General features: G+C 40.8%; 1 protein-coding gene across 9 annotated transcripts in view; it reads left to right on the top strand.

Annotated features, from left to right (window-relative positions):
* Positions 1 to 14,082, top strand: part of LOC122994647 (receptor-type tyrosine-protein phosphatase F) — a 187,205-nt gene that overhangs the window by 162,675 nt on the left and 10,448 nt on the right. For all 9 annotated transcript variants that reach the window (XM_044369458.1, XM_044369455.1, XM_044369457.1 and 6 more), the window contains 6 exons: positions 1,083 to 1,180; positions 4,743 to 4,866; positions 5,237 to 5,412; positions 9,798 to 9,917; positions 11,287 to 11,441; positions 13,428 to 13,713. In XM_044369458.1, the coding sequence (XP_044225393.1) occupies positions 1,083 to 1,180; positions 4,743 to 4,866; positions 5,237 to 5,412; positions 9,798 to 9,917; positions 11,287 to 11,441; positions 13,428 to 13,713 (959 nt within the window). The remainder of the gene's footprint in view (positions 1 to 1,082; positions 1,181 to 4,742; positions 4,867 to 5,236; positions 5,413 to 9,797; positions 9,918 to 11,286; positions 11,442 to 13,427; positions 13,714 to 14,082) is intronic.

Genomic DNA, 14,082 nt, shown 5'->3' with positions numbered 1-14,082 from the left:
GCTGAACACGCACAAACACATACACACTGATGCTAATGTGCTCATAGGACCCCTGTGTGATAGTATTAAATTAGTGTAATTGGTCAGGTCTCATCTTGTGCAGTGGCCATAGTTACCAGCCATTAGCCATTAGCATTACAGCAATAATGAGCCTGCAGCAGTCACTCATCTGAAAGCATGACCCCATGACCTTACAGATGAGCTCAGTCAAAGGCGCTAATGTTAATGTGTACCTTTTTTAATGTGTCTTTCTGATCTCTGTGTGACTTCAAGGCTATATGTAAGGTTAATGATGCTCTGTGTATAACTTAAGAGTGTGTTCATGCATCGCATACAGTTAACTTTTAACACATAGACGAGTTTCCAGCAATCCGTTTAAGAGCAGAGCCTTGCCAAGTTCAGAGGCATAGGGGAATTTGTGTCGGTAGATTAGCAATAAATCATCCAATAACCCGGCGATGAGAAATCTAGAGAGCGGCGAGGGGGGTTGTTTGAAATTAATCCAGCCCAAGCGCTCCAGGCTGGGCCGAAAGATAGTCTATTGTAAGGAAAGAGATTTTCAAAGAAATGAGTTTTGGCTGGTGACCAGTCAGTTTTTTTCCTCCTTGGGAAGTGACAGTGTGACTGATTTGTAGAGACTTGTGGGTTCCTGCTCTGATCCCACCTCTGCCACCAATTGAGCATTGTGGAGTCAGAGAGATGTCTGCCTCCTGCTTCCTTCCAGGAGCATGCTCACCCAGTCACTCATGTGCATTGCCGTGCCAGCCCCACCTCTGTCCTCCTCACTTAGCATGACGATATCACCAAATGTCACCAAATGTCACAAGCCTGTTTCAACTTGTGCACTTTCTCTCCTACTCTTCTCTGCTCTCTCCACTCTCCGTCTCTTCATGCATTGTTGAACAAAGTGCACTCTCCTCACCGTTACACAGCCACCTCATGGTCCCACCGGCAGCCTCACTCACCCTGTGGTCCAACTAGTGTTTGTGTAAGTCGATGTACATGTCTGATGCAGGAACAGCCAGGTCTCACTCTTTTCTTTGTATTTTCCCCTCTTCCTCTTCCTCCTCTTCCTCTCCCAGGAATGAGGGAGCACCCACCCATTCCTGTCATTGACCTGGCTGACCACATAGAGCGACTGAAAGCCAACGACGGCCTACGCTTTTCCCAGGAGTATGAGGTAAGAGCCGTGCAGTAATGCTATATCAGTGTTTCCCTCTCTTTCAAGCATATAAATGTGTTTCTTTGTTATCGTGTCTGGAAGGAAGTTTGGTGTGCCTCTTTGATCCCATATGCATGTATTCTAATGGATTATGGAAGACGTCTTTCACAGACATTCTTCAGTCATTTTTACAACTCTATTACCAATCCCACCAGGAAACCAACACTTACATTAAATGATGTGAGATGCTTTTTCACAAAACTAGCAGGTGGCGAGTTGCTTAAGCAATCTGTGTGCGTCTTGATGTTTCCCTGAAGAATGTTGTTTTGCCTGCGGTCTCTCCGATGCAACTCAGTGAGGGATTATCTCTTGTCGGTGTTCTTCCCCCCAAAAAAAGGAGCAAATTTGCATTTAAAGTGGCACATAGTTGGTTTGGAGACTAAGCAAGACCAGATGAAGAGGAGAGGCATCCTTGAATACAGAAAAACATGTGCTGTCTTTTATTTATTTGTTCTGATTGTTCGATCCGTTTTGTCTAACCAGCTCTAATCCTCACATTGATATCATTCATTGGATTGGCTCATTGGAATGATTGTAGATCTTCTTTTTGTTTGACCTCCACCTAGAAGTTACAGCCCCTCTCTGTTTGTCTATACTAACCATACGTTGCTATGGCGGTGACCTCATGAGGCCAAACTTTATCCAGCATTTTATAACTGTTCTGCTAACTGTGAAAAGGTCAATCTGTGAAAATATCCATTCGATAGGCTTATATAACTGTTCTATCATCTACCCTGTAATATCATAAAAAATTAAGCATTTAGAACCGCATACGGTGCTTAGATTAACACACAGTGTTTGTGTATTTTGTCTCGCATGATTAAAGCCTTATTCACTCAGATTTTATAATTATACTAATTTTTTTTATTCCTAGCTAAAACTAATAAAGTTTAATACAGCAGCCCTGCAATAAATCCTACCTTCATGGAGGTTCTATTTTTGTTTAAACTGTCTTCATTTTGGAGGGTATAGTTTGTTATGCTGTTGAGTTTTATTGTATTATGCTGAGAGATGTGTCTAAGTGTAGTCTTGTATGAAATCTGTAATAAGGGGCCATTATTATGTATGACAAAACAGCCTTATACATATTATGTTTGTATGCAAAGCTGTACATTTTATAACACACAGAATATGATTCTAATGGTTTTTTATATGGTTCACTGTGAAATTAACAGTTAACTGGGGAGATAATTAGGCCTTGGTAAAAGTCTGCACTCAATTAAGTGCTTTCTTGTGTTGCTCAGTGCCTCTCCAACACATCGCCCTCCTGGCCTGTTGAGTTAGTGTAAACGAATCAAGCCAGAGAAGAGGCTTGTATGACTGCAGGCAACCAGCCCAGCCCCATTCCCTCCCCGCACCAGTCATTCCAAGCCAGGGAAGACCCCCTCCATGGCCCGGCAGATGGTCGTCCGTCTCTGTGCCAGCCGAGGCGCTGTGGCAGAGCTCACGGCGCTTTGTCACAGTCACGTTCGCCGGCTGCTCCCATTGTGCCTTACCCCAAGGCACAGACTTTGTAGAGGCCTCTCCACTTCCTCTCCCTGATGTTTTAGGCAGCCTGACACTTCCTTTACCACCAACGCCAGTCCGCATCACACTAAGCAATGAGCACACTGGATAATGAGTCGTATTTGTCAATCAGGCATACTGCAGCTCCCACTGACAGTCGTTTTATCACAGGAAGCAATATCACGCTGCAGTCGTCATAGCACTATCATTAAGTTCATTTGAAAGCATTTCATTTGTCAGCGAGAATACCTTAGGTGCTTCTCACCTCTTTCTAGCATCTCTACCTAACTTGTTTGCTAGTTGTCAGTCTAATGTGCCTGCTGTGTTCACTGAGCACTCAAATGGATATGACATGTTTTGACTGCAAATGAAATCTTTCTCTTCATACTGGCAGGCACAGACAGAGAAATTGGCAGTGCTGAGCTCATCAGCAGCAATAGGCATATACCCACATGACTGCTGAGCAATTTAGAACCTCAGTGGAAGATTTCTTGCATACGAGCACTTCACATTTTTCTTATCTTGTTCAAAAACAGTATGTACATACATGGCTTTTCCCTTGAAGCAAACTTATAAAGTATAAAAAATATTGTGTGTACATTTTATTTTTACCAAGACAGGGGCTACTTAATGTCCTTTTGAGGACAACATAGCGAGATACCTGAGATTTACAAATAGAAACAGTGTCTTTATTGTTCTAATGGGGGCAAACCTTACCTGGGTCATGTTCAGGTCAGCACACTTTAGCTTTTGCTGTTTTTCCCATCACTTGATAGCACATGATCCTAATCCCCACTCTCTCCAGGCCTCACCTTGCACCCTTATCATTATCCATTATCCAATAATTATTATTATATTTGAGCCGTCAAGTGTTGACACAAAATAACCTCTAATAATTAAACGAGTGCTACGGCCAAGTTAAGTAAGTGAAGGAATTTCCAAGGTGTCGTTCTGACTCCTGCTGGATTTGCGAGGCGAAAGGTCTGGGGAATTAGTGGACATGGTTCCGATGTGAGCTGCGGAGGATCGATACAGAATAACAAGAGACTCTGTGACATTATCGACCCAAGGGATGGGAGGCCGTCACATATCTCACCAGATCAATATGTATGCAGTCTACTGTCGTCTTAGCCCAAGAGACAAATGACGTAAGTAGAAAAAGGGTTTGAAACAGAGAGAGGCTGAAAGGGAGAGGGCTGAAACAAAAATAAAAGACAGGAAAAGGCAACAGAAATAGAAGATGAGAACAGAAAGACAGACAGAGGATGAGAGGAATCATGGTTACTGCAATTGGTCATGCATCTGACTTCTCAGAATCGGGTAATTCAGTGTAGCCACTCTAAACGGCGGGAGTGACTGTTTGTGGTTGCCTGCAGGCTTGAGCAGAACCTTTATTCATCTCCTTGGCCAAAATGAACATTCTCATCAATGTGTCGAACAGGAAATTGGAGGAATGCGCTGGCTCTCTTGGCTCAATCTATGGCAGATTTGCTTTTTTTTTTTTTTTTGGTGATTTAAATCACCATAATAAGTGACCTTATATTTCTGCTTCATTAGAATTAAAGGCATCAAATGTCATGCAAATGATTAACATGTTAATGCGTCGTTAGTAGTTGCAGCGGAGCCAGCAATAAAACTCTTTGTCAGCTGATACAGTATTTTGAGTCCGCACACTGTACTACACACAATATTAAACCACTTACCTGTAATGCTCCACTGTGGCTTTTCAAAAGACACAACGTGGGTATATGTTCCATCCAAAGGCTGTGTAATCCAATGACGTACTGCGGTTGAATGGTGACCGCAGACAGTGGGGTAGTATTGCCCCATCCCCTTAGCCGCCTGCCTCACTGTATTTTATACATGTAACACTCAAGAGCCTCTATTTGTGCTTCTGTTTTCTTTTCTTTCCTTCTGTCTCTCTGTGCACTCTATCATAATCACCTTCTCTCTCCATCTGCCTTACATTTTTCTCTTCTCTCACTGTCTTTTTCCCCCTTGCCCTCTCTCACAGTCCATTGATCCAGGCCAGCAGTTTACCTGGGAGAACTCCAACATGGAAGTCAACAAGCCAAAGAATCGCTATGCAAACGTCATCGCCTATGACCACTCCAGAGTGGTGCTCACCTCCGTTGATGGTAAGAGCTCATGTAACCACTTAACCCTTTAGATAACTTTTGACTAAGGCTGCCATCGATTGAGACCCCTTTCAAATGTACCAAGGACATTTTTTATGCCTGCAGCTGCTGCTTTAGAAATCTCCACAAAGCCCATGTATCCTTTTTGCTTCAATATAGAGTGTTTGATCATAACATGTAGATTGGACAGCGCCATGCGTCATAAGTGATTGAAAGAATCAGATGGTCTATCTGCTCCAAGAAAAAAAACAGTAAATCACTACGTTTTATTGAAATTACTCTGACATTTGATTCTGAGCAATCTCAGAAGATCAAACAACCACACTGTGAATTACATGAGTAATATCCTCACTGCCTCATTCTTTTTCAGCCGTTCCTGGCAGTGACTACATCAACGCCAACTACATCGATGGCTACAGGAAGCAGAATGCCTACATCGCCACACAGGGGCCTCTGCCGGAGACACTGAGCGACTTCTGGAGGATGGTGTGGGAGCAAAGATCCAGCACCATAGTCATGATGACTAGACTGGAGGAGAAGTCACGGGTAAGGAGAGACGCTGTGTGATTTACTATAAAACATTGATGAAAAAGGCAGAAATCACTGACTTCATTAACAACGGTTAATTCTTTATAATGCATTGATTTGTTGGCATGTGCTTACTCAATGATTAATTTACATACATTATATGATTAATTAATAACAAGAACACAATTACCATTAATTATCCAGCTGTGAATAATAACTAATAAATAGCAAATATTGATTACTTCACACATTAAAAAAAAAACAGGAATATATTTTCCTGATGTCATCAAAACATGAGTGACCAAACCAACCAACAGGTGGCTGCTGTGATGCGGAGATACTGTGAGGAAAAGAAACGCCCGTCATGTAAAAGTAAAGGTCATCAGAATCAACAATTTGAAGACATATCAGACTGCCAGTTTTTGGAAGTTGAAATGTGTCTGAGTTTCCTGACATATATTTGTATATATTTATGTAGCTCGACATTGGGGAAGTAACATTACACCAAGCAAAGCCTGAAGGCATATAGACGCCCGGTCCTACTTTAAAGCAGGATTTGTCAGCTTGATCAAAGGCACAAGGACTTCAAAGGATATGTTGGTTGTTTGTGGACAGTATCGCTTCTTATTGCTTCTCCTCTCCTGAGTCTTTGGCAATCTCCAAAAACTTCTGCCGGAATTTTCTCTAAATCTGTTTGTGCAGACAATTGCATAACAGCTTTTTTTACCATTACCCATTTTCCCTCGTGTTGTTTGGTTGCCGCTTATGGTGGCGTTACCATGGCAACATTGCATATGATGAAAACGCATGCGTATTTTTAATACTTTTATTCTTGCAACACCACGCCAAGGTTTCATAGTCTAGTGTCTCATTTGTGTTTTCACCTTCTGCGTTTCGCTCTGGAAAGTCACAACACCATAATGAAAACTCTGACGTTGGAGTTAAGAGGATTGTCACCCAACAACATTTGTGTGCTCTAAAAATACATTCAGGCTAATAAAGGAAAAAACAGAGCACATGGGCAACTTGAGATTCAGAATTGGGATGGGTTTATTTAATTACCTTCACAAAATCAGGCTCATAAATTCCTGGTAGAAAATAAATCAGCATGGAGCCCTGCCAGTGTGTGGTGCTTTATTAGTGTGGGCCTACGATGCCCTAATGAAACAGAGTCTTCAGACTAAGAAGTGGAAGTAACAGTGATTATAAATGAAAAAGTTCATTTCCAAAACCCTAGATATAGATTTTTTTGTCAGGGATGAAAAAAGAGATTACTACCTGAAGTTCAGTTCATCATTCATTATCTATAGGGAGTCTGTAAAAGAGCAGTTGTTTAAAATTACCATCTTTCAAAACATAATATCATCTGTTTTAATTTTGAGCTATAGATGCAATCAGTCATTTAGGCAAATTGTAGGCACACTTGCTCTTTATGGAACAGAGCTCATTCATTTGTACCCTGGAGAATATGAGCAGTGTAGCTGATTTTTATTACACGTTCAGTCAAACTCAGTGAGGATATATGCATCTTCTCAAATACTCGTGCATACATACATTCAGTGTGTCTCAGAGGTCGTTTCAGAGCTCTGTGACAGATAAACATGCTTAGATCACTGTAACCAAATCAAAGCCACGCATACGTACAGATGTACACCACAACATATGGTACTTAAAGAGAAATGTAACACTGCCTTTCAGCCTTACCCCACCTCCTACACACATTTGAAAATCAATTTCTTGAGAGAGAGAAACAAACCAACCTTTCACCAGCTAGGGAAACATTTTCTGCCCACAAATTTTTTAGTATGACGTCACTAAATGGTATGTGTCAGTTCTGCGGCAGCAGTTTGATTTCCAAACCAGGAGAGGATGACTAACACCAGCCTGAACCCCAAAAAACAGAACGTAGAGTTGTTATCTGCATTGCTGACATTTATACTATTGAAAAAATCCCTCCTATACTGTGAATGAATGTGCTAACAGCTCAGCGTTTTTTTTACACCGGTGTATATAAATCACAATTGCTACTGTGATACAGAGCAGTAAATGTTAAGATAAATGACAATTAGCAGTATGTATCTGATATACATGTCTGTCACAGTTTTTTCCATCGCGGTATGAGGCAGCAGTGAATTGAATTGATTAGATTTCTTGTGCGTCAGTCTCAAAAACAACAGCATTATTTAATAGGTGGAACACTTCTGAAAAATGATGTCAGCAGTAACAACCCCTTGGCAAACTGCATCAGACACACAATGAAATGAAATGATAATGAAGAGACATTTAAGATAATTAACTCACAAAAGCTTCAAATTAAGACACGTGGTTTTCCTACATTCTGCAAGATTTCAGTTATTTTGTCCACTCCTTTTGTCCGTTTGTCTCACACACATACGCACAAAGACATACACATATGGTGAGTGAGTCAACCTCCCACCACACAGCTAGACTGCGGTCTTATGCCAAACAGAGCAGGAGCTTGACAAATATGATGAGATCCGGCACCAGGCAAATTTCAGCTTCCTCTAGCACTATCATTACCAGTTAGTAAAATCCTAAAAGGTCAGGACTTGAAATGAGGTATTACTCACTTTTTTGTGTATATATATATAAATATATATATATATATATATATATATATATATATGTGTGTGTGTGTGTGTGTGTGTGTGTGTGTGTGTGTGTGTGTGTGTGTGTGTGTGTGTGTGTCTAGATAAGAGGTTTGTGTCCTCTGCAAAAGGCCAGGTGACGACATGTGAGAAAGGAGGTTCAAAGCAGAAACAGATGATAGTGAAACCTGCGGTCTGTGTGTGTGTGTGTGTGTGTGTGTGTGTGTGTTTGTGTGTGTGTATCTGTTTACGTGTGTGCTTGCGAGAGAGAATATGCCACCCAACCTCAGACAGCAGCACAGAGATATTCATTACAGAGGTGACTGCTAATCCATATGTTTGTACTGCGAGCGGTTCCCCATCACTCAATTGAGTTTCTCCTGCAAGGTCTACCTCTTCCTCTGAATAGGAGCTGTCACCAGGGGAGGTGAAATGTGAGGGGGTGAATTTTAGCGCATTTTGTTTGTCGATTTGTACCAGCTCGCCGAGACCGCCAAGGTGCTTCCAAATGTCAGCTCAGTGCCGCAGTATCAATATGATTAGCTTACCTGCACCAATTCTCTTCCTCTCATGTTTTCCAAATCAATAGCAGGAAGTTCTAGTCCCAGCAATTCTGATATTCAAACAGTGTCTGCATGTGTTCAGTTTCTATATGGAAAACGGGTTCAGCGTCTTGTTAATGTCTACCTTAAAAGGACACATGGTAGTTGGAGGACAATAAGGACTGAACCTGCCTCACAAAGTCAAACCACGTCATAAGCTTTTCAATTGTTTCCCAAACAAGATTTTAGTCTTGAAAACATCCACTGTGAATCAATTGAAGCCCAAAGCCAGAAATAACACCTATCAGCCGACTATTCCGAGTGTTTAGATGATGATGTGACTCATCGCCTCTAGAAACCCCCAGACCTCATGAACAACTATTAAATTAGGTGTTACAAAAATCAAATGAAGCATCGTTGTGCAACCGCCTGTCCTATTTTTACCTCTAAATTATTCAGAAGTCTTTTAGGACAGATTTGTTCAATCTTTCCAGAACAGACGTCATATTATAGCTGTTTGAAAACAAGAGCAAAACTCCAATAACAGCCAGTAATGCACGTCATCAGTAACGGTTATGAAGGGTTCATGCAGATGTCTGAGTGAAAAAAGAGGACTATCAACAGTTTTTTAAAGCCTTTTTCTTTGCAAAACTACAAAGAGTAAAGTGAAAAGGGTGGCAAAGACCATTCTGTCATTTACATAGACACACAGACTGAAGTCAAGCCACTCAGTGCCAGTGTTCGGAGGATCTTTAGCCTCAACCACAGTGAGTTAGTTCTGAGCACATATGGAACCAGGTGGTCGAACCTGCTGTCCCTTCACGCCAGGCCAGAGCAGGCTTTTTAGACACATCTCCCTCCACAATGCAGCGCCCAATCATCACAAATGCGCCAAATGCATATGTGACAAAGGGCTGCAAACCACCCGACAATTAGCTAATTGAATATGATCACAGGCTGGTAAAAGACAAAGTGGGCTTTATGATGCCCTTTTGAAGCACGCCTCAAATTCAGACACACATGGACGAATACGCTCATGCTCAGTTGACCAGCGCTCATTTTTTTTGGAGATACGGCAGCTGACTCAGAGTCTTCATTTTTTAATTAGACAATGGACAAAGCCTTTGATCTGACCTCTCTATGTTCCCTCCTTGTTAATCAGTGTGATCCTACAAGCCTCTCTCTAGCCTTGTAGTGGATGTTAGCAGCACTTCACTCCTCACAGTGTGTGCCCTCTCTCTTGCTCTGCCAGGTGAAGTGTGACCAGTACTGGCCGTCACGAGGAACAGAGACCTATGGGATGATCCAGGTCACCATGCTCGACACTGTGGAGTTGGCCACTTACAGCGTCCGTACTTTCGCCCTGTACAAGGTACAGTACTGCCTTTTTAATTTGCAGTTAGCCAAATATCAAGGCAGGCTCATGAAGGACATGTTCCCAGCAGGTAATTGCAGTTCATCATTACCGGGGTCACATTTAAAATGTAATTTCTTATTTTTCCGAGGACAGATAAAGGTAATTACCACTGAATTCGTTTTTTCACTGCTGTAATTGGTTTTTAACATCCAAGATTTGCTCCTTGTTCTTTAAAAGGCAATGAAAGATTTCATTTTTCTTTAAAGTCCCAGTGAAACAGAAGTTAGAGCGTATTTAGCTTCTGTACTATGACACATTTCCCAATGAAACACAATATTTGAGCGGTGTACAGTTACAAGAGGGATTTAAATCAAATCCTTCGCATTTGATTGAACCACTAAAAAAGTAGGTTTAGAGTTTAGCGCGATATGGAGCTGTAGAGAGAAACAGAGCTGCAGAGGATGTTTTGGAAATGAAACAAAGTTTTTGTCCACTGATATCCAAACACACATCTCTACCTCTCTCTCTCCATGCTGCTCTGTTAGCTTCTTCGACCCACAGACAGTGAAATGCGGTTTTATATGACCAGTGTGGCTAACTACTCGCCCCAAAGTCACATTTGAGTGGATGAACTTTTGTAAACGCCCCTGAGTGCAGGATGAGTCATCAAACATTTGAAACCTTTTTACAAGAGACAAGACAGGGATTTTGATGTAAAAACACTCTGATACTGATTTTTTGATATGTATTTGGCATATAACAAGAGATTAATGAACAATTAACAAAGGAACACAGGATTAAAACTGGGAAAATGTATTTTTGATTTCACTGGGTCTTTAATTCATAAACTTCAGTGATTGTGATGATGTGACTGATGTTTTGTCCTTTATTTCTTCTCTTCCAGTTCTTTTTCTATTACTTACTTATAGTTTCAAACATGATTATCATTCCTAATTAAATACAAGTCTGCCGGAGCAGTTTCTTGGTTTCAATCAGGAATGGTGACAATGCCAAGAAACCGTTTCAGAGAAACTGTTGCAGTTCGTTTCCAAAATTATACACGTTATCTACACCTACACTTGCAGAATGATCACAGCCATGAAAGTAGAGCAGATTATGTGCCGCTATCAATGTTATGAGTCAACTCTAAACCTTTGCTTAAAATAGCTACATTTCTGACAATTAAATCATTCGTGCTTTTCAAATTTTAACGGAGGAATTTGAGCTCTCTTTTCATCAAAACACTATGACCTTTACGTGTTCAAAATGTTTTTGCCCAGTGTGACAGGTTTCTCTGTAAAAAGTGGCCAGTTACACTTCTCTGTGTCAGGGTATCCCACTAAGCTCAAATTTAAACCTGTCTACTCCGCTGACTCTCATACAGAACGGCTCCAGTGAGAAGAGAGAGGTGCGCCAGTTCCAGTTCATGGCCTGGCCAGACCACGGGGTGCCAGAGTACCCCACCCCCATCTTGGCCTTCCTAAGGCGGGTAAAGGCCTGCAATCCTCCAGATGCAGGACCTATGGTGGTTCACTGCAGGTGGGTACATGTGACTACAAATATTTGCATGATAAATGTCATTAGTAGTCATATCAGAGTAACACGTTGTCACCATCACATTTATGTGGTGCCTTCTTGTATATGATTTAGTTGTTTTTTTCCACTTTTGATGAATAGTGACAGGAAAGAATTGGGTGTTTTCTTACATCAAAGACTAGTGTCAATACACCATAAAGGATACCACATGTAACAAAGATGCTGAAATCCTATTTTGTAGGTCAGCACCTTTTTTGATTCCCCATGACTTTGGCTGGATAACTCTGTGTTGTATGGTCCAGCCAGTTGTAAAGCCTGTCAGGATGCCTCTGCAATCACAAAGTCTGTGAACAAACTGCAGCGATAATCTTTATTTGCTTCAGCTCTTGTGCGAGAAGGTGTAAATCAAGTAACCTGGAAAGTATGATTTCCAGTTTTCAGCTGTCAAACATGGTGAGAAAACATAATAGCGCTGGGAATCTTACCTTATGGTTTGATTCAATTTTGATTCAGGATGCTATGATCGGATCACAAAACATTGTCGGTATCACTTTCTATGGAGGCCATGTCTATAATGCATTATAATCTGCTTATAGCACTGCTTATAGTCATTACCACTCGTAAACATTCACAATGCTTTATAACAATAATCATAACACATTATACATATTATAAGTATTTTATAATGATTTATAAGGTCAAATATCATAATACTACATAATTGCTTGTCACTCACTGTCATTTTTTTTATCATTATTTGTAATACATCATAATCATTTTATAATGTGTTAAAATCACTGTTATAATGCATTATAATGTGAGTATAAGTTACTCTAAATGGTCATCAGGTGCTTTAAGTAAAGTGAGAAAAATATCATTAAATCTATGTGTAGCAAAAGAGGGTTCCCACACGGGGTCTCGAATCCCAGTCTCCCAGACCACAGACAGCTACGCTAACCAGTCAGCCAAAGAATTAAGCTGTTGGCCCAGAGCCAGCGTGTCTAGTCATCCGTGGTCGTTACTCTCTAGAGGACACAGGCCTTCACCGTGACACCATGCAAGAACAACACACAAAAATGTCTGAAAATTAATTTATATGTTTAACGGGTCATAACAGAAATTGAGTACTCCAATTTGACACAACTTTTTGATTCTCTCACCGCACAAGCGCTCCATCCCAGCGCTCCCCAGCGCCCTGCCAGCACTTTTCTGCCAGAGAGAAACGCTGTATGGACACAAGCCCTTACCAACGTTGAGACAAGTGTTAACAGCAGTTTTATTTTACTTTTATGTAAATGTTTGATTAACAAAACTGACTCCTTAAAAAAATGGGTTGCAAACCATGCCTGTCTGTGGTCTGGGAGACCAGGATTCGAGACCCAGTGTGTGAACCCTCTTTTACTACACATAGATTTAATGTTATTTTTCTCATTTTACACCCAATGAACAATTGGAGTAACTTATAATCACATTATAATGCATTATGACAGTGATTTTAATGTGTTATAAAATGATAATGAGTATTACAACCATGAAAATTATAATACTAGTGATCCTTTCTAAAAAATGTCAGTGACCTTATAAATCATTATAAAATGCTTTGTAACATGTTATGATTATTCTTATAAGGCATAATAAATATTTATGAGTGTTTATAACTATAATTAAACAGTGCTATAAGCAGATTCTAATGCATTATAGACATGGGATTCATAGAAAGTGTTACCACATTCTCAAAGCATCTTGATGCATCTTAATTTTGATGATGTCAATATAATAATACTGAACATACCTTGTTAAATGTGTACAAGGGCTTTGAATTTCAAATTAAACAGTTTGTCCTTTAGCTTTGTCTCTGTAGAGTTTTACTGTACTATCAGTAGATCTTCTTATATAAATAGGTGTAAGAATATCTGTGAAAACGCAGCGATAAAACATAATGTAATGTTCTTCACCCCTCCCCTCTCTCTCCCTCTCTCTCTCCATCAGCGCGGGCGTGGGCAGGACTGGCTGCTTCATTGTGATCGATGCCATGCTGGAACGCATGAAGCATGAGAAATCTGTAGACATCTACGGACACGTGACGTGCATGCGCGCCCAGAGGAATTACATGGTACAGACTGAGGACCAGTACATCTTCATCCACGAGGCCCTGCTGGAGGCCGCCACCTGCGGTAACACCGAGGTGCCGGCACGCAACCTTTACGCCCACATCCAGAAACTCACCCAGCCACCGCCTGGCGAGACAGTCACCGCCATGGAGCTGGAGTTCAAGGTGACTGAAGCCCACACATCACACTTAAGGCTTTATGTAATTATGTTTTCATAGTAAAAAAATTAACTCTTAAATTTTACTGCAGTGTAGTCGACTCCTATAGGATGCAATGATGCATTTAACTTAACAAAACACGTCTGTACAGGAAGTGATGTGAATGTTTTCGTCAATAATGAACACAAATTAGAAAAATATTGTCACCATTGTGCATGTATTTCTGAATCCAGTGTGAGCTTTTATTGTCTAACATCAGGAAAAGTACAACAGACTGCAGTTGCAAATTTGGGCCCTCTGTCCAGATCATATACTGTAGAGGTATATAGAAATGTCAGTGTTAGAAATAATTAATTCACCAAATAAGCCAGGAAA

The sequence above is a fragment of the Thunnus albacares genome, chromosome 12 (genome assembly GCF_914725855.1).
Source record: "Thunnus albacares chromosome 12, fThuAlb1.1, whole genome shotgun sequence".
NCBI lineage: Eukaryota > Metazoa > Chordata > Actinopteri > Scombriformes > Scombridae > Thunnus > Thunnus albacares.
The sequence above is the reverse complement of the archived record's forward strand: the minus strand, read 5'-3'. Positions and strand labels throughout refer to the sequence as shown.